General features: G+C 43.5%; 1 protein-coding gene across 10 annotated transcripts in view; it reads right to left on the minus strand.

Annotated features, from left to right (window-relative positions):
• LOC119722973 (MAP kinase-activating death domain protein-like) overlaps positions 1-25,711 on the minus strand; it is a 142,046-nt gene that overhangs the window by 47,108 nt on the left and 69,227 nt on the right. For 8 of the 10 annotated variants that reach the window (XM_038193418.1, XM_038193411.1, XM_038193436.1 and 5 more), the window contains 4 exons: positions 23,081-23,402; positions 14,438-14,440; positions 9,969-10,034; positions 8,388-8,525 (listed from right to left, as the gene is read on the minus strand). In XM_038193418.1, coding sequence (XP_038049346.1) covers positions 8,388-8,525; positions 9,969-10,034; positions 14,438-14,440; positions 23,081-23,402 — 529 coding nt within the window. The remainder of the gene's footprint in view (positions 1-8,387; positions 8,526-9,968; positions 10,035-14,437; positions 14,441-23,080; positions 23,403-25,711) is intronic. The other 2 variants (XM_038193487.1, XM_038193459.1) reach the window with 2 other exon arrangements.

Consider the following 25,711-nt stretch of genomic DNA (forward strand, 5'->3'; position numbering starts at 1 on the left):
CTGGCTCTTTGGAACAATACGCGCTACGCGCAACGCTGAACGCGCACACCAGCATTCATTTGCACACAAATACCACATCATGATCCTAACTGTTGAATAGTATTTCCCATTCCCCATGGGCGGATAGTACTTTTTGAGCCGCGGCGTGAATGGGAGCAATAACGAATGTCATGTGATGTGAGTTCCACCAATCAAATGACTAGGATCTGTATGTCAGTTATATAATAACTGAAGCACGCTGTATCCAAATTGCCAACAAGCCCCTCCCCTCCAAGTTAAGTCAAGGTCCACACGAAAGTCCACACATCTTCCAGCGTGTAGAGCGATATCAACAGCCTTGAAACCAAAGCTCACCACTCATCAACTCAAATAGCAAGGAGCTGATATCCATCAAACAAACTCTCTGACTCCCTTAGCCCGACACACTTCTCAACACTGTCTTCTTGCTCAGGTACTCTGAAATTCTCCAGTTTTGCAAAACTAAATTATTGCAACGATGTAAACAATTAGGAGTAACAATACATTAAAGATTGATTTTTGCAGGTGTTTTAAATGACTCCACAGTCTAACACATTGAAATTTAGCACCAAAAGAATATGGACAAAAATACACCTTTACGAAATGGCTGGAGAGGTTCATACTTGTTCCCAGACGGAACAGACCTTGAGTACAGGAAAACATGCAAAACAAATAGGGGCCAACTTTACTCTCCCTTAAGCAGACAAAATTCTCCAAAATTTGTGTGAGGCAAAGACAAGGTCCTCAGTATTTCACCAGCCAAGTTTGAAGTCTCAACTCAATTGTTTAGGAGACCTTTCTTCAATATTTTGCATTTAAGAGTGAAAAATGGCAGCTCCATCATGAGCGACACATTCTGGCACCTGAAGGTGAGCTCTGTCTTCCACCTTGGAAAACCATCAGCTAACAAAAATGAACCAATCCCCAGTGTACCTTTGTGTTGTGCTTGGACGCAGCCTCACAATGTCAAAAAGGCTGCTATTAAGATTGTGTCAACCTCCTACAGAAGCTTACAGAGATTGGGTTGCTACGCTCTCTACATTGTCCACGTAAGCCTTGGCCTTGGTCTACTTCACCAACAAATATTCTACTGCATCAAAATCAATGTTGCCATGCGTGTACTTGGTCTCAGGGGCAAACAGCCATTACACCAATGGCACTTCTACTCCATGCATATTACTCTTAATTATCTGACAATAAAGTTCAATCCAGATTGAACAGTAGCAGTTTGCACCACATCAGCAAAAGCCATCTTTGATGATTGACTGATGGTAGGAGGAATGGATTAAGAGGTGACATCAATTGAGACATCCATACTGCAAGCCAGCTGGCTTCCAACTGACATACTGTAACAAACAGCCTGCTGAATAACTTTGTAGTGGTTTTAAGCACCAACATTCTTGCCCCAGTTACTTCTCCCAAACAACAAAACTTCCATGCTTTCAATTATTTTACTGACCTGCACCCGATTTCATGAAATTCATTGTAACTTACAATGCATCGCAGCACTGTGATGCGTCGTATCCCTACAATGCGTCGCAGGAAAGCTTTCCGCATAATTTTCCCTGAGTATTGTAGGAATCACCTCTTATCAGCATATTTGTCAAGTTCATCACATCCCGCCTATGTCTGAAAGGCTGGAATTGCTTTGTTTAATTTTGGTAGTAATGTCTTAAATTCCCATGTTCATAGAGATTGGCTACCTTCGTATAGAGATAATAACCTCAGAAATTCCCATAAACTTTCCAGTATCAGATGCAGAACCAATCGGTATAAAAACAGTCCCATCCCATTTTTAACCTCAGTTTTAAACAATCAGTAGTTTTTTTTATATATACTTGGCAGGTTTTTTTTCTTTCTTGCCAACCAGTTATTCGGTCTTTGTGCGTGCTCGGTCCAAAATGTTTAACTGTCATTGTAATAACTGTAATTCCATTTGTCTTGTCCTTTGCATGTCATGTTTTTGAATTGTAAGCTTGCATGTTTACGTGTGACATTAATGTTATTTATTGTTAATTTCATTGTTTTGAAATGATATGGTTTTTTAATTAATATTGTGATTTTGTGAGGGGAGGCACAATTCAGCCTCTGGCTGCAATGTCTCTTTTTTGTATCATTGATCAAATAAATAAACCATTAATAATAATAGCTGCGACGCGTCCTGCGATCCATTTCACAAAACAGGTCGTACGTGCGACGCGTCGTAGGCGTATGTATAGCACAATTCGGTGACTATTTTATTATTTATTCAGTGTACAGTAAATAGTCGTCTGATATTCAACAAAGAGTTGTTGTATCTCCTCTCGAAAAGATTTAAAAACGTAAAACGAAATGGCGGATGTGTGATGCGATTTTAAAGGAAAACAAGCTCTTGATGGACTGTTTAGCTGCTTTGAAATTTCAACTGCAATATTCCACACTAATTCATAATTATTCGATGCATTTTCTATTTACGACTTTATACTCGGACTAACTAATGAATGAAACTCAAAGACAATTTTTTTGTGCATCTTCGCCACAGCTTCAAGTTATTTATTTCAAACTTTGTTCGTTCGCCAGATACCGAATTGATATGGGCAAGCTGGCATCAAGTCATAGGGCTAGCAGGCCCGAAAGAAACATGTTAAACATATAATGGACTCCCAGGTCCCGTACATGTACGTCAATTATCAATTTGGCTCCCAGGCCAACCATTAATGAATGGGCACACATATGACCCAGTCCACATCTGTGGGGGACAGCCATGGCTGCGCTATGGAAATACAGCACATCCGGCCCCTGGGGTACGTAAGGGCGAGTGTGGCTGCCCCTTACAAAGTTCAAATCGCATTGTATTACTAAAAACATTAATATCAGTAACAATATCAGCAACAATATCAGTAACATGCCCATAAAACTAATGCTACATGTAAACTCATGTGTGTACGTACATGTATTAGGCATGAGCTGTCTTTGAAACCTGTTAAAGACGCCACAAGTGCACAGCACACCCCAGGAAGAAGACCACACTAAACAAGAACATATTTACAATCTCCCCATCACTGCACTGAACTTAATTCCCTTGACACTGAATGTGTGATGCAATGCAGGAGACATAATCAGACAGCAGTAACTTCGTTCCCATATTACTGAGGTGAACCCCATCATACAAAAACAGAGCATGATTTGTCCTCTAAATCTCATCATGGGGTAAAAATGAAGCCCAAAACAGCCTTCAACGAGATCGCGTCCACCTGTTAATTGATCGGCGGACCTGGTCCATGGCTTTTTGATCCTTTGCTCCAAAGTAAAACAGGCGTGGCAGAATAGCTGACCAAACCAATGTGGTATGGGGGAAACTTTGACGACAAAGTTGCATGAAATATGCAATACGCTGCCTAATCTGAAACATGTCTGCGCTGACCATGTCATTAGTACCGATCCATGTCATTAGTACTGATATGAACTCTTTCTCAGTAGCTTGAGCTAAATGAATTACTTGGGGGGACAGGAGTGATTGGTCTTACTACATCAGAAAGGTAATTTCAACCGAATGGCCTGCCAGTTGAGTACAGCAGAAATGAATGCCCCCTATTTGAAGGACTGCGCCGCAAGATGCAAGTCCTTATTGCTAGTGGTTACAGCCCCTGCACATTGAAAATTACTACGGCACACATATACACCGTGACTGCCCTGGTAACACCTCCTGCAGAAAACTGCATCCCTTAAAATGACATCCCTTATAACTATTAAATGCGAAACAAAGGCCCTGTTTTGGAATCAGGGGCCCACAGGAATTGGAACTACTGCAAAGGGGTGTTAAGGTTGCTTGTTACAGCTGCAACAATGCATCAGTGTCAACAATGCCCAAAGAAGGCAGTACAAGTGGGGGCAGCAGGAGGCATTACAGTGGGGGAAGCAGGAGGCAGCACAGAGGGGGAAGCAGGAGGCAGCACAGTGCAGGCATGCAACTGGGAAATCAAAAAAAAAAGAGGAAATTCAAATTTTTCCCAGACTTTGTACTATGTGTTTCTATTTTCAATGGCACACATGGGAAGTAAAAAAAAAAAGGAAATCAGCTGATCTGAGGAAAAGTTGCATGCCTGACAGTGGGGGCAGCAGGAGGCATCACAGTGGGGGCAGCAGGAGGCATCACAGTGGGGGCAGCAGGAGGCAGCACAGTGGGGGCAGCAGGTGGCAGCCCAGTGGGAGAAGCAGGAGGCAGCACAGTTGGGGCAGCAGGAGGCAGCACAGTGGGAGAAGCAGGAGGCAGCACAGTGGGGGCAGCAGGAAGCAGTACAGTGGGAGAAGCAGGAGGCAGCACAGTGGGGGCAGCAGGAGGCAGCACAGTGGGAGAAGCAGGAGGCAGCACAGTGGGGGCAGCAGGTGGCAGCACAGTGGGAGAAGCAGGAGGCAGCACAGTGGGGGCAGCAGGAGGCAACACAGTGGGAGAAGCAGGAGGCAGCACAGAGGGGGCAGCAGGAGGCAGCACAGTGAGGGCAGCAGGAGGCAACATAGTGGGGGCAGCAGGAGGCAACATAGTGGGGGCAGCAGGTGGCAGCACAGTGGGAGAAGCAGGAGGCAGCACAGTTGGGGCAGCAGGAGGCAGTACAGTGGGAGAAGCAGGAGGCAGCACAGTGGGGGCAGCAGGAGGCAGTACAGTGGCAGAAGCAGGAGGCAGCACAGTTGGGGCAGCAAGAGGCAGTACAGTGGGAGAAGCAGGAGGCAGCACAGTGGGGGCACCAGGAGGCAGTACAGTGGGAGAAGCAGGAGACAGCACAGTGGGGGCAGCAGGAGGCAGTACAGTGGGAGAAGCAGGAGGCAGCACAGTGGGGGCAGCAGGAGGAAGCACAGTGGGGGCAGCAGCAGGCAGCACAGAGGGGGCATCGGGAGGCAGCACAGTGGGGGCAGCAGGAGGCAGTACAGTGGGGGCAGCAGGAGGCAGCACAGTGGGGGCAGCAGGAGGCAGCACAGAGGGGGTAGCAGGAGGCAGCACAGAGGGGGTAGCAGGAGGCAGCACAGTGGGGGCAGCAGGGGGCAGCACAGTGGGGGCAGCAGGAGACAACACAGTGGGGGAAGCAGGAGGCAGCACAGTGAAGGCAGCAGGAGGCAGCACAGTGGGGGCAGCAGGAGGCAGCACAGTGGTGGCATCAGGGGGCAGCACAGTGGGGGCAGCAGGAGGTAGGACAGTAGGGGCAGCAGGAGGCAGCACAGTTGGGGCAGCAAGAGGCAGTACAGTGGGAGAAGCAGGAGGCAGCACAGTGGGGGCAGCAGGAGGCAGTACAGTGGGAGAAGCAGGAGGCAGCACAGTTGGGGCAGCAGGAGGCAGTACAGTGGGAGAAGCAGGAGGCAGCACAGTGAGGGCAGCAGGATGCAGCACAGTGGGGGCAGCAGGAGGCAACACAGTGGGGGCAGTAGGAGGCAGTACAGTGGGGGCAGCAGGAGGCAGCACAGTTGGGGCAGCAGGAGGCAGTACAGTGGGGGAAGCAGGAAGCAGCACAGTGAAGGCAGCAGGAGGCAACACAGTGGGGGCAGCAGGAGGCAGCACAACGGGGGCAGCGGGAGGCAGCACAGTGGGTGATGTGGTCATCACTGAAGCAGCCACGGTATTAGCAGGAAGAATACTTGAAAGGATCCGGGCCTTTGCTTTTGATGATCGACGTACCGATTTCCGTGTCATCTTAGCCCCATTAGGCTTAGCGGATTCAACTACCCTTCTTTGTCGAGGCATTGCTTTTCTGACTCGAGATTTCTGCTTGGGATGAAAAAGGTGCTGGAATTTAATACCTTACGGAGACATGAACACAATAGGGAACAAAAGATTGTATACGTCTCCAGAAGAACATTTCTATAGATGAATACGTCTCCACAAGAATTTCACGAAATAGATATATGGATTTTACTCAAAACTAGGAATTTCCAAGGTAGGTTGATCTGTCGCAAATGGAAGAGTTTTAGAAAAGGGATATTTAGTCCAAATTTCAGCTCAGGAAATTAATTCTGGTTAAAATAAGAGCATTTTGAAACTTCAATTTCACACTCGAAAACTTTACTACACGAGAACAAAGAAATGTCTCCACAAGGATACAAATTCCAGAATGGGTGTTGTAACACAATTGTGTGTGTCCCTGCGACTTCATTGTACAGACTAAAGTTGGTGAACTTAAGCAGTCAATCCCGAAGAACTCTGCTAGCAAATCACAGCAATAACAGGCAATAAATTAGCCAGTTAGAGTTACTGCAATTCAAGAAAAAAATCCAAGGCTGAACAACTGAAGACTATGCACATCACCTGATGCAGCTTCACCATACATGCCATAGGTCTAGTACCGTATTCCATAGAGCATGAAACTGCAATTCCAGTCAAAATATGCTCCAACAGGCAAGGCCAAATCACTGCAATTCCAATGAGATTATTACTCCAAAATCAGCCAAATAAATCCCATTGCTTAGGCAGCAGAGATCCAGTCAGCTAAATTCCACGAAAATGTATTCCACAGTGAAAATATCAGCCAGTATATTCCCAGAAATGAAATTTATCCAGCTTGCACAAAAAGCTGTGACAGAATGAGACACACACACACACGTGCATTTTCCCTCCTACACTTTAGCACTGTGTTCTACAACTGTGTCCTGATTGGTCCAATCTTGGAAATGGTTTAACATAATTGGTTAAAACTCCCTGCTGTGATTGGTCAAAACTATTAGTGCCAGGATCCTTCTCAGAATCCTTCTCAGGATCCCAGCTTTTGGAGAAAAGTCAATTTTGCAGGTATTTAAAGGGATACAAAAAAATATTTTTTTGTTAAAGATTTTGTGTGTGTTGTAATAGAGCATTTTATACACCTCACATTATTAAGCTGTTAGAATTTACACACTGGCCCTCATGGCAGTGTAAATTGCAAAATAAGCTGGTTGAAACCATGAGTAGCAGTAAACACATGTTTCCCCAAGTATAATGAATTTTGTCAAAATACATGCATTGTGACAAAATTTCTTACACACATTGTCTCGGTATTATAGTTTTGTTTATGTATTTTTTTATGGCATAAAAATGGCTAAGAAAAGACCGCTTCTTATTATGCGATGACCACTAGACACGTCTAAATTGCGACGTGTTTTAAGCCGATGTCAAGGAACTTACGACGCTTTCAACACATCGCAGGTTTCGAGAAATGGATTATACGACGTGTCGCGAGTTGCGACATTTTACACGTCGTAACTCCGGTTGCGACGTGTCGCAGTGCTTCATGAAATTGGGTGCAGGTCATGCAGGCTCTGGCAGGCCACTACTAGGGCAGAAATAGTTTTCTTTGTTTGTGCATATGTCCCATTACTTTCAAGCAGGGTAGAGACCAAGTATAAAAGTCTGCTGCTTGTGGTTGAGGTGTGGTCATTTTTAGCTGTCCAGCAGGTCGGAGGCACATTTGGGACCTGCCAGACAACTCTACAGACTTTACAGCCTACATTGGGCAATCCAGATTTGTACAGACGACCATTTTGCTCTGGAGCTCGTATTCTCAAAAATGTAAACCCTCCATCGTACATAAACAGCTTTATGACAAAAGTAAACACTGTTCGGTGTATGTAGAGCAAAATCCCAATGCAAGAATTAAGCATCACTCACAACCTAGCAATATTAACAAACACTACATCTAACATGCAAAAAAAACTTCCATCATACCTGAACAGCCCAGTGACAGAATCTAGCATTCATAAATACCTCAGACAGTTTAGCTATTCCTATTGGTCGAGAGCCCGTCACGTGGCCGGTCTTAAACGGATGATAAAGACATGGCTAGCTGGTCTTAAACACTTTTCCAGTGTCACAATAAAATGTGGACTCCTAAAAATCCAGTGCCTCTTACCGTTTCATTGGTTCAACGTTCACAATCCTCACGTAGGTATGCGCAACACTACCAGGGAGTCAGAATTTTATAGTTCTAAATTCAAAACGCAACGCCCCAGGTGCGTTCAGGGCGACATCGCGCAGAACATGCTACGCGCACGTCAATCGCCATAAAAGGGTTGTTTACATCTTACTCGCAAGCTGAACACTCCATTATTTTGCCAGACGGATGTTTCAAAAAGCATGAAGTGAACTTGTTGAACAAAATCGGGATTTTTTGAACGAATTATTTGATATTTTTTAACCGAAAAGGTATTTATGAATGGAAATAAATATGTGCTCGGTCGGTATTTATCACTCCGTTTAAGACCGCTTAGAGTCTGGGTGCTGATAATTACCCTCGCCTCCGGCTCGGGTAATTATCAGCACCCAGACTCTAAGCGGTCTTAAACGGAGTGATAAAAACCTCTCGAGCACACATTTATTCCCTTAGTATTGACAAACACTCGACAAGGGTTGACTATAGAATGCAAAATGTTACCTGTTACAGCAACTCCTGCCGCTATACCAACAGCTCCATGCACCCCGGCACCTGTGCTTCCACCCACACTCACTTCAGACATGTCAATTAATTCATAGGCACTGTCATTACGATTATCTTCCACCAGAGGAGAATTCACTGTGGATGCAGTAAGTGTACAAGAATTGGCATTAAGCCCAATCAGGATGATTTCCATGATTTGTGAGTATACATGGCCAAGCCAAACCTATTATAAACCCAGTCAAAACCATATGTGATTTTGGTATAATTTAGGGCAAATTTCTGGTTTATAACACTTGAGGCCTACATGATTAGTATTTTAGTTTTCAAACTAACGGTACTTATACTGCACAAGTGATACAAAGAGCAATAAAATGCTGATATGCTGCATGGTGGGTAATTTAACACAAAACAATAACACACCTTAGGTTTGACTACTTTCCCGCTTTCTACTTTTGCTTTAGCCTCCCACTCTCACCCATCATACCCCTATGCAAGATGTACAGCAATCCCCCAGGCAGGTACGTATCTTTTGTTTAAGTCAAAAAAAAGTCTCCGGTTTCTGGTATGGAGCTTGCCCCAAAAGTGGTGCGGCGACGCATTTTTTTTTTCCCTACTTTTTTCTTCTTCCCTACTTTTTTCTTCTTCAAATGTCGGCTGATGTTGCAGATGATGCTTTGATCCTTCAGAGTGGAGTTTGAGGTGACTATAGTAAGGTCATAAGGCTTGAGAATTCTGCACTCTTTTATGATCTCAAAATGTGGATAGTCAAGACAAAAATCAGAGAAAACGGTAGTAACATTAGACCATACAGCGACATCGACATTGTGCATGAGCTGCCAGGCTGGTCATTAGTCTGCTCCCTTACATATTGCCCTAATTAAAAAGTGTTTACAGGTTCAAGATACACGACCATTGCTCCCTCAGTCTGGCTTCCAGATGCACCATTACAAAATTACACCATCTGCAAATGGTGCCCGACTAAATTTAGTGAAAAATATACGAGTCCAGAGAGGCCACATAAAGCTTATACTCGATCGTAACCCCATCTAAAAACATGTTAAAATTGTGCAGCAGCAGGATTCCAGTCAAACCAGTGAGTTTGGCTGTTTTGAGACATCATTATATATAGAATTTTTTTTTTTTTTTTTTTTTGCCGATGCGCGCCCAGACCGGAGACTTTTGGGGGGGGGGCCCTTATCCAACCTCCAAGGAATTTTGAAAAAGTGCCCCAGGTTCTTTGCCTTGGCACTGCAGGAAAAAACTTTTACCACAGAAGGTTTAATCTAGTGCCATAGTGCTTTACCTGGTTATCCCAATTCCTGTGACCATCACCAAGCCTTACCTCTTTAGTTTTTCCCAACACACATTTATTTCTGGTAAACAAAATTCCTCTTTAACAAGTGATATATTGCCTTCAAATGTTAACCATTATGTTGCACTGAGATATAATTGAAAGCACCGTACGAATTCAAAAGATGGATGAAACTAATTTAGTAAAAACTACTTTTGAAGACAGATTGGATTATCTTCCCCAAAACCTGAGGTATTGTGTAAGTCTTGAATGGTGTCATTTCTTACCTCTGATTGCGCCTTCTTCTGTGCTTGTACTGCTGCTACTCACTACAGAACCTCTTTTCTCCCAACCTTTAAAAGAAAATGTATTTATCTATAAATCAGGTTTGTTTATCTCACAAACATTGTTTCACAAACACTAAAGCACTAGTTCATAATTAGTTGTTTAGTGCACATGAAAGGGACTGTTAATATGCTTTTGTGCTGAACCCACACACTGGATGAAGTCTATCTGTGTTTGCATATCTCCTCTTCAGACAAACATGTATGTACATGTATAATATACTGTCTGAAGAAAGCAAGACAGAGGGAACGAAAGATCTCTTGTTTTCCTTAAAAATGTATTCTTCTGTTGAGAATGCTCCTCATGGATTGTGTGCTTTTAGGAGAGTGTTATATGAACAAAAAGAAATAAAATGCCTCGTCTTCCTATGTATACATGTAATGGTAATGTACAACTGTGTGTCTGTACTGTACATGTAATGTGTGTGTTAAATAAAAACAAAAATTGAAGAGGGAAAAAAAGGCTGTCCAAAGGGGAAGTTATATGATGAACACCATCAAACCAACCTGTGTCTAACCATATGATATGATCAAACCTGTTTTATTAGATATATCAGGGGTTCACCGCTGTTCCAGAGGCTCACAGCGCGACATTAGGTTTATGCGCATGTGCCAGTTTTTCTGGGTTGTTTTGTAAAATTAATATTCATGAGCATGTTCGTAAAAACAAATCGCTGAGAACGGCCTTCCAAAAAACTGCTCATAATGCAAGAAATAGTTATTGAAGCCATAAGATTTGTCCGAATATAGGTTAAAAAATGAATAACTTGAGCATCTCCATCTAAGATTTTAAATGCCATGTCGTTATTTTCACGAAAAAAAAACCTCCGAAAGCCAGCAACCAGCAAAAAAAAGTGTCCAAAATAAAACTTTTTTCTGTAATCAAGTAAATAAGTTTGAATTAAGACTGCCACGAAAACATCAATGAGACTTTATATTTTGTATTAATGGTGATTTCAAAAGAGAAAACCCCCAAACTCGCCTGCAAATGAGGGGATTCCCTGGTGGGTTTACTGAACACTGACTGTGGTTTTCGCGATTCAACAGCACAGTAAGCGGGGTTCGCGATTCAAACAAGTAGGCCTACCACGCCAACGCGTGATTGGCCGGTGCCCCGCGAGTATACATTTCCAGCGAGGGGGATGTACGCTAGTGCCTGCTATTGGATTTATGCACATATGGTGCCGTTTGTTTACATTCAGTGTACCGGGTATGTATTAAATAGCTACGTACGTGGCTCCATCGAGGTTTTCTCTCTCAAGTCTTCAACAGTAATATTCTCCTTTAAGTAGTCTTTCCAATGGTAATTTACTTGATTCGGAATGAACTTACCCAGATGACGAAAAATCCCACGAAACCTGAATGTTATTTTCCTTCCAATTGAGACATTTATGAACATCGATAAAAATGAAAGGTAATTTTTTGAAGGAGTTTTCTAATCAAATGTCTTGCCGAAAAATTCACAGTCTATCTGACAAAAAATAATTGTCCTTTTTCTGTCAATTTATTGTAATATATCTATTGTAATATATTTATTGTAATATAAAAAAGCGATTGAAAAGACGTCCTCCGGTGAGCTGTTTTTACGCAAAACAAGACTGGAGAAATTCAGTCATAAGAGGGCGTTTCATACGAACTAAAGCATAGACATGCACACAAACCTAATGTTGCCCTGAAAACAGCGGTGGGTTATGGGGGTACAATGAACAAAAACAACAATACAACTCCACAAGGAAATCTCCGTACCCTAAATAATATGCTACATAGTTGAAGGCTTCAATAGAAAAAAAAAGAATAGAAGTCGGGACGTAAAGGTTCATAACTAGAGGTTCGTGTTTGTTGAGTTACAAATGCAGAGTGGTCAGGCAGACAATTATTTCATTAAAAAAAATGCAGTCTGATGACATCATGATTTTGAAAACTTGCAAAAATATCTGTGGTTAATCAAAAAATATTAAGGGGCGATTTAGTAAAATATGGACGGATGATTTTCGAATTTAAAAAAAAACAAGTTCTATTAGAGGGCGCTCTTTCAGATGATGACATCATCATACTGGGTTTTTTTTGTATCTGGCATTCCTCACTTAGCAGTTCCATATACATGTAGTAAAATGCTTCTGTTTTAGAGTTAGATTCAATTTTTATTGCACTTCTGGTAACACCGGTTTTGTGCCAGGAATAAGAAAAAAATTTGATTTTAGATGCTCTGTGGTGCAATCTGAGGCAATTACTGGGCACTTTCCTCTGAAATTTTGGAGCAGAATTTGTTTTAATTTTAAGAAGAATTTTGCTTCATTTGTTAAAATGTGCTCTTGTTCTTATAAAGTTTCTTCTGTACTCAAAAGTTGAGAACCATGCATTTTCATGTTACTTTGCTGTATTTGCCATGCTTTGATGTGCTTTGGGTGTTTCACATGGGACACGAGCGATTTTTTTCCACTCCATGCGTAGTTTATAATGTCATTGCAAAAAGGCATTGCCAAAAACCTTGCCAGTGGTTGCTATTTTATTGAAACACTCTTGAAATTCATGCTGATGCCCGTCAATAATAACAGAGTCCCGAAACCATTCCCACCGGAACTTATTTTTCACTTCTTTATCAAGCTCTCGCACTTATAAATCTCCTTGCAACAGGATCGACTTGTTGGGCGCAGCTATGTTGGAAGCATATGTACACAAACACTCTGAGCCGACGCACGTAAAACAATGTGCATAATCCACATGACTGTACTGTAATGTATGCCATTGTGCACGCTGAGTAATATTAGTCAGTACACCTGACCAGCGCAACACATGCATCTCGAATACCGACACAGGAACTACACCTAAATAATCACAACTTCGGACCCGAGCGAAAAATCACATGATCGCACTAACGGCAACGCATGGTCTTCAACTTCGTTCTCACATTGGGTATTCAATATGTGCGTGCGTAAGATACATGTATATCGATCAACGAAGTAATGTCTGTCGGATATTTCGGCAAGCAAAACTCATGAATAATTAATTAGCACATTCTACCCCCCTATTTTCTCAACGGATTCACATGATTCACGTTGGTTGACATTTGAAGCCAAAAAAAAAACACGGATTTGTGGGGGAAAAAAAATGGAGAAATCATATCCCTGCTTAATGTATATGTGCTTTACAAATTCGTCTTTTTGATGACGTCATCATGACGTCACAAATAATTCCAAATTATGTGCATATACCAATTGCTGAACAAACCTAATACGAAAGGAATTATGAATTTAGCACAATGCGTTCGTGAGATATGGCTTGAGGGTCCAAAACTTCAAAACAATCCTTAAAAAAACTGGGCCTTTTTTGTGTTATTCTTGTGCGAAAATGAATTTTGGGGTCCAATTTTGTGACCCCCAAAATCAGACTGTTCAGGGCTAGTTGTGATTCCAGCCGTAAAGTGTAGCCTTTTGCGGATGTATAAGAAACCACATTTGTGCAATGGTTCCACGTGTAATTTATGTGACATACACAATTGTGTCGTACATTGGATAAAAATGACAGGAAAAACGTATGCGTACTCAGTCGTGTCTGATGTAGCAACCAATTTTTTTCCCGTCTTTTCTTGGGAACAGTAAGACATTAGGTTAGTGTCCTTTCAACTTGACCTTGTAATTAGTTTAAGTAAACAATCCAAAACATGACATTTTCGGGGATTTCAGGACTTACTGCCTCTTTAATATTATGCTAATTTTGTCGTGCAGTAACAAATGTTAACCCTAAACTCCCCAACTTCATCAAAATCCATCCTTCCATTTCAGTGGATATTGGAAGACTTGGTCCTGCAGGCTTGGTTTGACTAAATGTTGATGGAGTATGATGGACTTGGGCCTGACGGCCTGAAGCAGTGCTAGGGGAATCCGCTTGAATATTGCCTAGCATCCTGTACTGCTGTTGTCATATAGCCATGTGTACTAAGTCCACCAGTACTTCATCAGTGGTGGATTCCATTACATGTACGTCATGTATTGGAAGCAGATTGAGTGATGTATTTTTGCCAACTTGGTCCTCTACTTAAGACAGTTGGTAGTTAGGGTTATGACAAAAACAAAGTCATAGTGATGTCCCTTTGCACAAAAGACACATTTTGTACACTCTTTGTACACATCAAGATGCATGATGATTGGATCATGCAATGTGTGTGTTTCAAAGAGTCAAATTCTAACCAAATTACCTTTCTGTATGGGAGCAGAATTTTGTTTTGGTGTTGAGGGTGGGGGTTTTGCTTTGTTTTGTATTTTTATTTTATTTTTTAATGGGGGGGGGGGAGACATATAGGTACATGTACTGTCTGTATCTGGTAAATAAGGTGACATTCACAAAGCGTATACATAAATAGCACAACATTGAAAAACCACAGGCACATAACACTAGCTAATTGTAAAGCTTACTCTCTTTTCCATGCAAATTAATGGCCAGCATGAATAGACAAAGTAGAAAAATAGACAAGAAATGGCAGCCTATTAGTCATTTTCATGTGGAAAAACTGCTCTTAAAACAATAAAAAAAAATTATAATAAATATCACATGCACAGCACAGTCGACTCCTGTTAGTACAAGATCCACGGGACTTACGTGTAATCAAAATGTGTGTTGTATCCAAATTTCGTATAATCCGATGCAATAGTTTCCAAAACATTGTTCACCATTGTGTAAGCCCTATGAACGTGCATGATGTTCACGTGCGTAATCAACACAAAATAGAAAATCGTATCGGGTATGTAGTATTATCAAACAAAATAAAAAAACCCAAACTATGGTGTTTGGTTGTCCACGAGGGGACTACTTACCTGTTGGACCTACAAATGCACATTTCCTTAACTATGTAAATTAACCGCTAAAGTAAAGATTTGCTATAGCGTGCCACAGCACCCTCCTGCGCCAGCGCCCACAATAATCAGAGCCCCCGCCATTATCGTCCTCTTTCTTTAGCGCGAGTGAATCACACCAAAGGAGGAGCCCACTGTGGGGAAAGGCGGGCGGGACGGTCCAACAGGTAAGTAGTCCCCTCGTGGACAACCAAACACCATAGTTTGGGGGTTGTCCACTTCGTGTCCTACTTACCTGTTGGACATACAAATGCATAGACTGGCACCGAAATTGGTGGTGGGAGTGGGCTGCAATTGAGTCAAAGAAGGACACACAAATAAGGAATCCCCTCATGGACTACACAGAGGCACATTACAAACTACCATGAGCCTTACTCACCCTACTGTTGAGTTGTTGGTACAACAGCCTGGGTTGAGACCTCTTTGGAGGGTTGTCTTGGGGCAGCTGATGGCATGGTGGCTGACATTGTCACCCGCCCAGTCCGCCCCTCTGTTAAGAGGACATCTCTCAGGTAACATGACGAAAAGGTCGTTGCTGTTTTCCAACATGCTGCCTGCATTATATCTTCCACAGGAACACCCCGCAATAGTGCCCATGACGTTGTGACCGCCCTTGTATCATGAGCATGAATCGTCCGACGGGATTCGTTCCGAGGACTGTCTGGCATTTGGGATCGGATAGCTGTAACTATCCATCGAGAAATTGTGTCACGGGATGCTGGGCGGTGGGGAGGAGTCGAAGTTATAAACAGTTGAGACTCCCCACCGCGGATGGGTTTTGTGCGAGCTATGTACCATTTTAGAGCTCCAACTGGGCACCATTTCTTATCTTCGGGGACCGAAGATAATGATTTCAATTCAGGAACAAAGTTGTCCGGAGGCTGGAAGTTAGGAGACTGGTTTTTAGTAAGGAAAGTACTTCGAGGGATGAGACATACTCCGTGAGGCTCCCATCTTATGTGTCCCTTGTCCAGGGTCACTGCATGGAGCTCGCTCCGTCTCCTAGCTGTTGCAGCAGTGAGGAGGAAAGCTACCTTGACTGACAGATCCAACAAGGGTACCGTCGCAAGAGGTTCATAGGGCGGGTTTGCCAGATTACGCAGGACCTCTCCTAAATCCCATGCTGGGGCAAGTTTACGTTGAGGAGGACGCTTTGTAAACATGCCTTTGAGCAGTTGACCTAGTGCCAGGTTGTTTGATACAGAGGAGCCATCTTGAAAACCTTGATGCACTGCAGCAATGGCCGACTTGTAATTTTTTACTGTGGCCAATGTAAGCCCTGTATTAAACAGGTGGAGGAGGAAGTCCCCAACCATGGTTACAGATGCAGAGAGGGGATCCACGTCCCTCCCGTCGCACCACCTAAAAAAATGTCGGAGTCGGCTTTTATATGTCTTCCTTGTAGACGATCTCCGCCACAGGCTGCCAAGGTGGCAGCTTCCTCAGAAAGGCCTGCTGTTCACATTGAATGCTGGACAATAGCCAACAGGTCAGGCGTAGTGACTCCGGATCCGGGTGGTTCAACTTGGGCCGGGTCTGTTTCAGTATATCTGGTCTCTGCGGGAGGATGATGGGCTGATGAACCAGCAACCTGATCATCGTTTGGAACCAGGTTTGGCGAGGCCAAAATGGAGCTATGAGCATCACCTTGCGTATCTTGTGCAGTACCCTCGAGAGAATTGAGATCGGTGGGTATGCATATGCGTACATGCCTGTCCAGTCGATTGTTAAGGCATCGACTGCCCAGGCTTTCGGATCCACGACTCGAGTGCAGTATACCGGCAATTGGTTGTTCAGCGATGACGCGAATAGATCTATGTTGGGACGATCCATTGAATTGAACAGTGTTTGGACAACTTTTGGGTGTAGTTGCCATTCTGTTGGAAGGATCTTTCCTCTGGACAGCGCGTCTGCCGTGACATTCAACTCGCCTGGTATGTGACATGCCACAAGAGTTACGTTGTGATCTATGCACCAAAGGAGTAGCTTCCAAGTCTGGAAGCACAGCTGGGGGGAACGTGTTCCTCCTTGGCGATTTATGTAGGCCACTACAGTTGAGTTGTCGGATTGCACCATTACAACCTTCTGTTCGACTAGGCTGATGAGCTGGGATAAGGCTCTGCAAACTGCAGAACATTGATGTGGAAAATCAGTTCGTCTGGCGTCCAAAGACCTGACACTTGCTGTGACTGCAGATGCGCACCCCATCCCATGTTGGACGCATCTGTCGTAAAAGTCACCGTGGGAAGTGGAGGAGGAAAAGGCAAACCTTGACTCAGGTTGCTCCAAATTGTCCACCAATGAATGTGGGGGATGATTGGCTTCAGTATTGGTATGCTCCTTGACAAAGGATGTTGACTGGGTCGAAAATGAGCCAAAAGATGCATTTGAATTGGCCGCATCCTCAGGCGACACCATGGGACTAGATCGACCAGACTGGCCATTAGGCCCAGCAGTCGTAGCCAGGCCACCGCTGGTGCTGATCGAGCCGTCAGGAACAGTGTGGCGCACTCCTGGACATTGTGTACTCGTTCGCTCGAAGGGTTAGCGATCCCTGTTACCAGGTAGATTTCTGCCCCTAGAAAAGATGGTGTCTGGGTGGGGACCAGATGAGACTTTTCCAAGTTTATCAGAAACCCTAACCTTGTCGTCAAGTCGACGGTTACTTCTAAGGACTGTCGAACTTCCTCTTTGGACCTGCCTACGATTAACCAATCGTCCAGGTAGAGGAATATCATTATATTTGCTCTTCGAAGTATTGTTGCCAGGGTCTTTGTTACTCTGGTGAAGACCCTTGGTGATGTTGACAGACCGAACGGAAGAGTGAGGAACTGGAAAATTGTATTTTTGTATTGAAAACGAAGGTATTTTCTGTGTTCCTTGCAAATGGGTACGTGAAGATAAGCATCCTGATAAGCAGATCTATTGATGCGGCCCAGGATGGTGTTGGAAGAGAATTTAAGACGGTGCGCAGGGTCTCCATACGGAACCGCCATGGACGAATAAACCTGTTCAACGGCTTTAGGTTCAGAATAGGACGCCACTCGCCTTGCTTCTTCTTGGGTGTAAGGAAGAATGTCGACATGAAACCTGATGTTTCTACTGGACTTTGTACCGGTTGAATTGCTTGCTTTGATAGCAGGGTTTTTATTTCTTTCTCCAATGCCCTCCGCTGTTCTCTGTCTGATGGAACAGGGGTGGGACGTGAGAACATTACCGATGGAGGAGTGCTCGTAAACTCGAGGTTGTACCCCTGTGTGACTGTCTGAAGCACCCACCCATCGGTGCAAAAGTGGGCCCAAGTCTCCCCGAATTGCCTTAAGTGGCCCCCCACGGGCCCAATCTGGGGGGCCACGGATGGAGAACCAGCGTCACAGACGCCACCCCCGACCCGCTCAAGAAGAATTCTGGCAGGAGGGAAACCGCGTGCCACGACCTCTTGAGGTTGGCCAGCCAAAACTTCGTCCGAAGTTGTCTGCGATGTTGTTGCGGCTTTTGCTGGTGTTGCTCGAGCCACAGTGGTTGATTGGGTAGACTTGGGTGTCCGAAAGGAGGGCAAAGGTTTTCTAAACCCTTTGGCCCTATTCGAAGTAGTCGGGACCTTAGCTGTTGGTTGTGACTTCTTCCGAGGGGCCTGTAAATTAATACGGTCTGTTGCTTCTAGACGTTTGGCCTCGGCCTCCATCATCGTCTGGAACTGATCCGCAAACAAATCCTTGCTCCATAAAGGAAGGGCCTCCATGCGTTTTCTCGCCCCTTCTGAAGGGAAGAAGATCGTTTCTAGAACATTGGAACGTCTGGAGACCGTGGCAAGTACAGAGAACCTAGCAAATTGGTCTAGGATGATGCGTAATCCATCCTCCAGACATTGAAAGGCATTGACAGCCATTGTAGGAGAAACACTGGAACCGGAATCACATGCAGTAACCAAGTATTCTGACAAAAGAAGCATAAATGAAGTCGTTTGCAGACCCATGCGGGATGCTGCATCAACCTTATGTAATGCCTCTTCAAGCTTACTCCGGACAGGATCGGCAAAGGGAACTTTAAGTGATTGTTTCCCTGTATCTGCCCCCATCTTGTCCTTTGCATTGTCTGGGATAACCAGAACTGTTAAAAATTCTTCAGTATCCTGCTTTGGAACCCGAAAGGGATGACATGCTGCCTTGGCAAAGGGTTGCCATTTTTTTCTGAGCAGCTATTGTTTTAAGACGGTTAGAAAAAAACCTGTACACCGGGAATTCCGGAAAGGTTGACTTCGGGGAATCCCGCTCTGGTACACCTGTGCGTTTCTTAAAACTAGGCCGTGTACCTTGTGAAGATTCTGATTGTTCAGGAATGGGAATCTTTAATATACGAACCATATCCCACATCACTTCACGAAATCTATTATCGGTAGTCTCATAAGGATGACTCCCGGAAGAATCCATGTCGGATGGCCGATCCATCGAAGATGGACCCGGCCGGGACTCGAGGTTAGCCTTAGTTGTTGCCTCGTGTGTATCTACAGCTGCAGAATGAGTAGGTGAAGGTCTCTTGGCGTCTCTGCGCGTAGCGCGGTTGACGTCCGAGTCCGACTCTTGCAATGAATCAGACGGGTGAATAGAAATAGCGCCGCCTGATTCCCGGTCAAATTCCCGATCTTCGGCCTCAGCTCAAGGGGAAATTGGGAGTTGTTGTGGCGCCAATGCCGCCAACTGAGCCGACAAAGCCTGAAAACCTTTCAGAAAACCTTTCAGCAATAAATCCGATGTATTGTCTCTCCGTCCGCGTTTGCGATGACGTGGGTGGTCCGATGACTGGCCAGAAGTCGGCGACGTACTGGCACTGTCGCTCGTTGAAGAGCTAGAATAACGGCGGCGGCGGGATTTATGGGCCCGGCGCCGTTTATTCTTGGGCCGTGATCGATGTTGCGATCCACTGTGACGAGCCATTAAATCAGAAATTCCCGAAGGAACGTCCGAAAGAACCCCGGGTGCCACCCCCCGCTCTGGGTTTGACCGGGCGCGGGTGCCGGGTTAAACGCGGCGGCTGTCAGACCGATAGGGCCCGGTTCCGCTCGGTTCCCCAGACCAACGTTCGGGGCCGAACGTTAACGCGATGGGCCGATCGGTTTTTGTTTCTTCGGGTTTGTGCCCTCAACCGGTGGCTGAGGACAATCCGGGGAATCCTCTTCGGAGCAATCTGCTCTCGGGGAAATCCTGGCGTCGGTCGCCGGGATTGCCGACGTAGACCGATGTTTTTCTCGGTTTGCTGACTCATCAGCCCGGGAGCTTGCAGACTTCCGTCTGGCCCCGGTTTGTACCGAGTCAGGGCCGGTGGTTTTCGGCGCATCGCGCCCACTACTAGTCCTTTTCCTTCCCTTATGGGGACTGGCCTGCGACACTTCCGTGCCCGAAACCTGTCCCCGGGAAAGACATGCGGCACTGGAACCCTCGGCCATCGGCCTGGCTCCAGTCCGCGAAAGCCCCGTCGCGCGTCCGATAGGATAGGTAAAACCAATACCAGGAACGGACCGCGGTGGCTCCGTACTTACCCGCTTCGATGACTTCTTTTTCTTTCCAGAAGTGGTCGAAGCTTCACTTCTTGCCGAGTCTGTAGATTTCGCTAGCCAGGTGTCAATCTTCGTCCACATTTCGGAGCCCCATGACTCGCAAATGGCACACCTAAGAGCTCTAGAACATGGCCTACACTTAGGACATAATTCGTGGGAGTCGTCTAGGCTATTCGGCAAAATCTTGTGACATTTATCACAAGTCACGAAATTTTTGGGAGGCATTTTAATCAAAGACCCTAAAAACCAGAACAGTCTCAGAACTATAGTAGGATTTTCTTCAAATACAAACACATACGTATTCTTTAATGTACAATGTATACACGCAAAAACACGAGGTCATAAAACGGTTTAATAAAAACGTTTATAAAACTCGTCCAAAAAACCAACAAATGTAACCAGAAACACACCTAGTGCTTCCGAGAAACAAATGTATTGCAAATCTTGAGAAAATTAATAACAAATAGCGATTACATCCAGTAGAAACATGCATGCTACTGTGAGCATTGAAAAACACGTCCTACTGTCACGAGCGCTAAAGAAAAAGAGGACGATAATGGCGGTGGCTCTGACTATTGTGGGCGCTGGCGCAGGAGGGCGCTGTGGCACGCTATAGCAAATCTTTACTTTAGCGGTTAATTTACATAGTTAAGGAAATATGCATTTGTAGGTCCAACAGGTAAGTAGGACACGAAGTGGACTAAAAAGAACTGTTTGTGAAAATGTGTAAAGGTACGGTACATATATTCCTATTATCATAAGTAAATACCAAAAAAAACCTTTAAAATGTAATAAAAAGACCATCAGACCTTGGTTCATTTCTACATGTAATTTTCACGTGCTGATCCACAATCCAAACTTGTTTGCTTGCTTGGTCAGTTGATGAGAAAGCGCCCTCATGAGACAGTCTCCTGAGCAATGATGTCATAATGGTACATCGTGATTGCATGGTGTGTGCCGTAAAGTTTTTGTTTCATTCGTTATTTTTATTTGCCAATGCGCCAATCTCTTTTTTTTAACTGAAAAAAGCCATTTGAATTTGTTTGGTTGACTTCAAACAACTTCAACGATCCGCGTAGATCTTGTTGTCCATGTCAGCAAGGGTGCAGAAGATGTCACTTTAAATAGGCTACTTCTGTTTTTGCTTTCCCGGCTTGTGGTTTCTTGTGTTTCCTTCTGGGCCTCATTGTATCATGGTATCATCAGCATGCTTTGATAACAGGCCTTTGTTGCTAACCACAGTGCGCGATTAGTGATTGTACCACAGTGTGGGCAAGATTAAACAAAGCTGACTTGAACCTATTGATGACTAATTATGCTGCTTTCAGATTAGGTCTGAAAGAAAGGAAAAAAGCCATGAAGTTAGTAAGCTTTTGTGGTTTTCAAAACTTTGTAATAAATGGGTCACTAACAATGCTTTACATGCCAGGGGGTCGCCAAAACTTTTCGTTATAACAGAACAATTTTACTACCCAATTTTGGCTTCAGCAAATTTCCTCCATAGATACCTGTACAATTTTGCAGGGACCGAAGATATTCCTTCGTTATAACCAGGATTTTGTCTTATCTGATTTTGCACTAACGGGAGTCGACTGTATAACTATTTTGTTGGTAACATGTGAGAGTGACATCATTTCAATACAAACCACGCACACTCACGTGGACTAGTTCTAACCATAATCTGTAGAAAATGCATTGCTGATTTGCAGTATTTGTTTTTGGCGGTACATTCAAGCCAGCAACAAGCTTCAAGCCTTTCATAAAGTGCGCTTTCAGTCTATTTGGAGTCATTTGCATCATCCTATGTCCACAAATTGGATTTCCATTGCTACCCTGTGTCCATGCTGTGATTTGAACCGCTAGGGTTATCTGAGGACATTTGTCTGAGGGCATGGAATAGGTAACCTGTGATAAAAAATAATCCCGGGACCTGGGCCAAGTCCTCAGAAGGTCATTGTTCAAACCTTATGGGATATGTTGGGAAAAACTGTAAATCCAAACACTTAGAACAAAAGAAGGCAACAATAAGAGTCCTCAGTTGTACAGTAAAATCAGACATCTACTACTATTGTCCATAGGGTGTATTTATATAGTTAACATCGTGGTCTAAATACAGGTGTGCGACAGACACAAAACAGACTGAAAACAAGCTTATGAATGGCATGTACAGCCTATAACTGATATGTGATGCTTACATCTATGTACATATCCGTCTGGTAAATGCAGCTGAAATTGGTGAAAATACTGCACACATAATATATTTAATTTGTAAAAAATACCACTTCCATCATACATTGCTTCATCATCTGTTTGTTTGTTTGTTTGTTTGTTGTACTTCGTGGCATCTATCAGCATCATATACAGCCATTTGGAAAGCATTTAGACTGCATTATCACTAGAAGCCCCCCTCTCCCTTAAAACAAATCTTCCTGTCAGAATGGTAAAAGTGCCATGCACATTACAGACTCCCCATACAAACGTAGTAAGAATACTGTGCAAAATGTTTTGAATTATTGATAACTGTGCAAGATGCTACACAAATTGTGCAAAACAATGCGCATACATGTATATCAACATGTATGAACTGTTTATATCACTTTTACTGTTTGAGGGGATAATTCTTTGTAAACACTGAAATATAAGCAGCTCACCTATAGCAGCAATAAAATTATCCTCATTGAGACTATGTGTTTCAGGAATGGCAGCCATGCTGCCACCATGCTGTTCATCTGGTGTGACAACCACTGAACCCTCAATGGCATAAGCACTCTCACTTCTAATCCCATCACCATGCAAATGAGCTTTCTTGCCTTTATCAGGTTCCTTTCCAAAGTAGTGTGTGTGAGCAATCTCAAGGAGGGCATATGCACTGGCAAATCCTCCTATTGGCTGGGTATAGAAAGAGTATTCCAGTCCGGCAATCACAGCCTTCAAGACAGATACAATCCCCTTATACACTGCTTTGCTCACTTGCTGTGAAAGAGAGAGAGGGAACAATGCCATTTACTATTAAAACAACCAAAACATACACAACTGCAGATTAATTCAATCAATTCAGATGCAGTTATTCGTCAGTCATTCATCAGTCATTCATAAATATTTGATACAGTTTACCCATTCTAATTGGTCGAGAGACAGTCACGTGGGTGGTTTTAAACCGCTGATAAAACACTGGTAGGAAGTGTTTAAAACCAGCCAGACACAAACATGGCCCCTGAACAGGGCTCGAATTTCATGAAAAAAACCCCACTAGACAGCAGGTCTAGTAACCGAAGAATCTTACTGGACCTGAACTATTTTTACAAGACCTGTGTCATAAATAAGGAAAAAAAAAACATTTTGCACTACATGTATGTGACAGGAAGACAACAAAATGCTACATGTATTTACGAGTTGCCCGTTTCGTGTGTGCACTTGGCTAGTTCCCTGGAAAATTAGTCTAATTCTCTTGCAGGGGCACAGCAGTCCTTCATTTAAAGAAAATACAGGAGAGCTATATATGCTCTCCTCAAATCTTTGAGGAGAGCAAATGTATTTTAAGGAGAGCGATTTGCTCTCCTTGAAATCCATGGATAAACGATGGTAAACATTGTTTTTGTTTTGTTTTGAATATCAGGATTTATTCAAGGGGCTGCATTATTATTACTAGTTTTGGCATGATAATATGCTTAAGTGGCTTATTAAACTTCTTTCATTTTTGTAACTGTAAGACAAGGTAAAATTTATATAAAAAAAATAACTAAATGGAGATTAATAAAAGGTTTGAATTCTGCTTACGCTTTCATTTTTTAATACAGTTGTCAGTTGGTTCATCACTTAATTATTCTTGGAAAATGGAGTTAATAAACTGCACATATACATGACACAGCAACTGAATATTTGTTTTCAGATTTGTTAAAATTATATGAAAATGTTCAGTCTGAACTATTTCCATTGCACTACGAAAGCTATACAAAAAGGGCCTCAAAAATGACGAAAACTTGCCTTAAGTGTTAACGAAAATATATGCCGTTGATAATCTAAAAAAATAATAGAAAATGCAGGTCATTTATACCATATGCTCAATGCTAGTTACGAGGAGAAACTGGCTAACAATGTCTGAACTTCGCTTAGTACGAACGTGCGATGATAAACTGTGTGTTGTGGACCGGCAGTGGGCCGGCATTGAGCTTCGTTTATCGGTATGTGATTTCGGTGAAACTCGCTGCATCGTTTCACTTCATATACCAGTAGTATTTCCTCGAAATAAATTCATGAACACAGGAAATACATACACAGACAAGAGAGATCAAGTTCTGTGAGTATAGTCCAGCGGATATGTGAAAAAATTGTGCACTTTTGCATAAAAGCATGAAACTTGGCACAGATCTTTGTAATCATGTGAGAAAATGTTTTTATGTGGAGCCATCGCAAATGTACCCTTTTAGGGGCGTGGCATTAATTTAAGAAAAGGGGGGGTGGGACTTGTCGTGCCCAAAGTGAAAACGGTTGTTCCCACTTGTTACAAAAGCAGGAAACTACAGAAAGACATAATTATATAGATTATAAATGTTTTCCAGACTTGGAGCTACCACAAAAGTACCTTTTGGGGGGCGTGGCAGCCATTTAAAAAAAAAGGGGGGGGGGGGGTAAATTATTATGACCACCTTATAAAATATTGTGCCCATATTTCATGAACGAATAAAACGTCCCCCAGACGTTTATGTTCATGAGAAAAACAATTCCAGATGTAGAGCCATCTCGAACACAACCTTTTGGGGCGTGGCAACCATATTATGAAAAAAGGGGGGCGGGGTTTTCATAATGTCCACCATGGAAATATTGTTCCCACATTCACAGAGAAATGGAACTTTCCACAGACATCGACATTCATGAGAAAAAAAATTCCAGATGTAGAGCCATCACGAATACACCCTTTTAGGGGCGTGGCAACCATATTAGCAAAAAAGGGGGGCGGGGTTTTCATAATGTCCACCATGGAAATATTTTTCCCACATTCACAGAGAAATGGAACTTTCCACAGACATTGACATTCATGAGAAAAAAAATTCAAGATGTGGAGCCATCACGAATACACCCTTTGAGGGGCGTGGCAGCCATATTGAAAAAAAGGGGGCGGGGCTCTCATTATGCCCACCATGGGAAAAATGTGCCCATATCTCATTAACGAATGAAGCTAATTCCCACAGATATTAATATTCACCAGAAAAAAAAAAACTCAGACGTGGAACCATAGCAAACACACCATTTTAGGGGCGTGGCAGCCATGGTAATATGGGGGG

This window comes from Patiria miniata, unplaced genomic scaffold (genome assembly GCF_015706575.1).
Source record: "Patiria miniata isolate m_02_andy unplaced genomic scaffold, ASM1570657v1 HiC_scaffold_1, whole genome shotgun sequence".
Lineage (NCBI taxonomy): Eukaryota > Metazoa > Echinodermata > Asteroidea > Valvatida > Asterinidae > Patiria > Patiria miniata.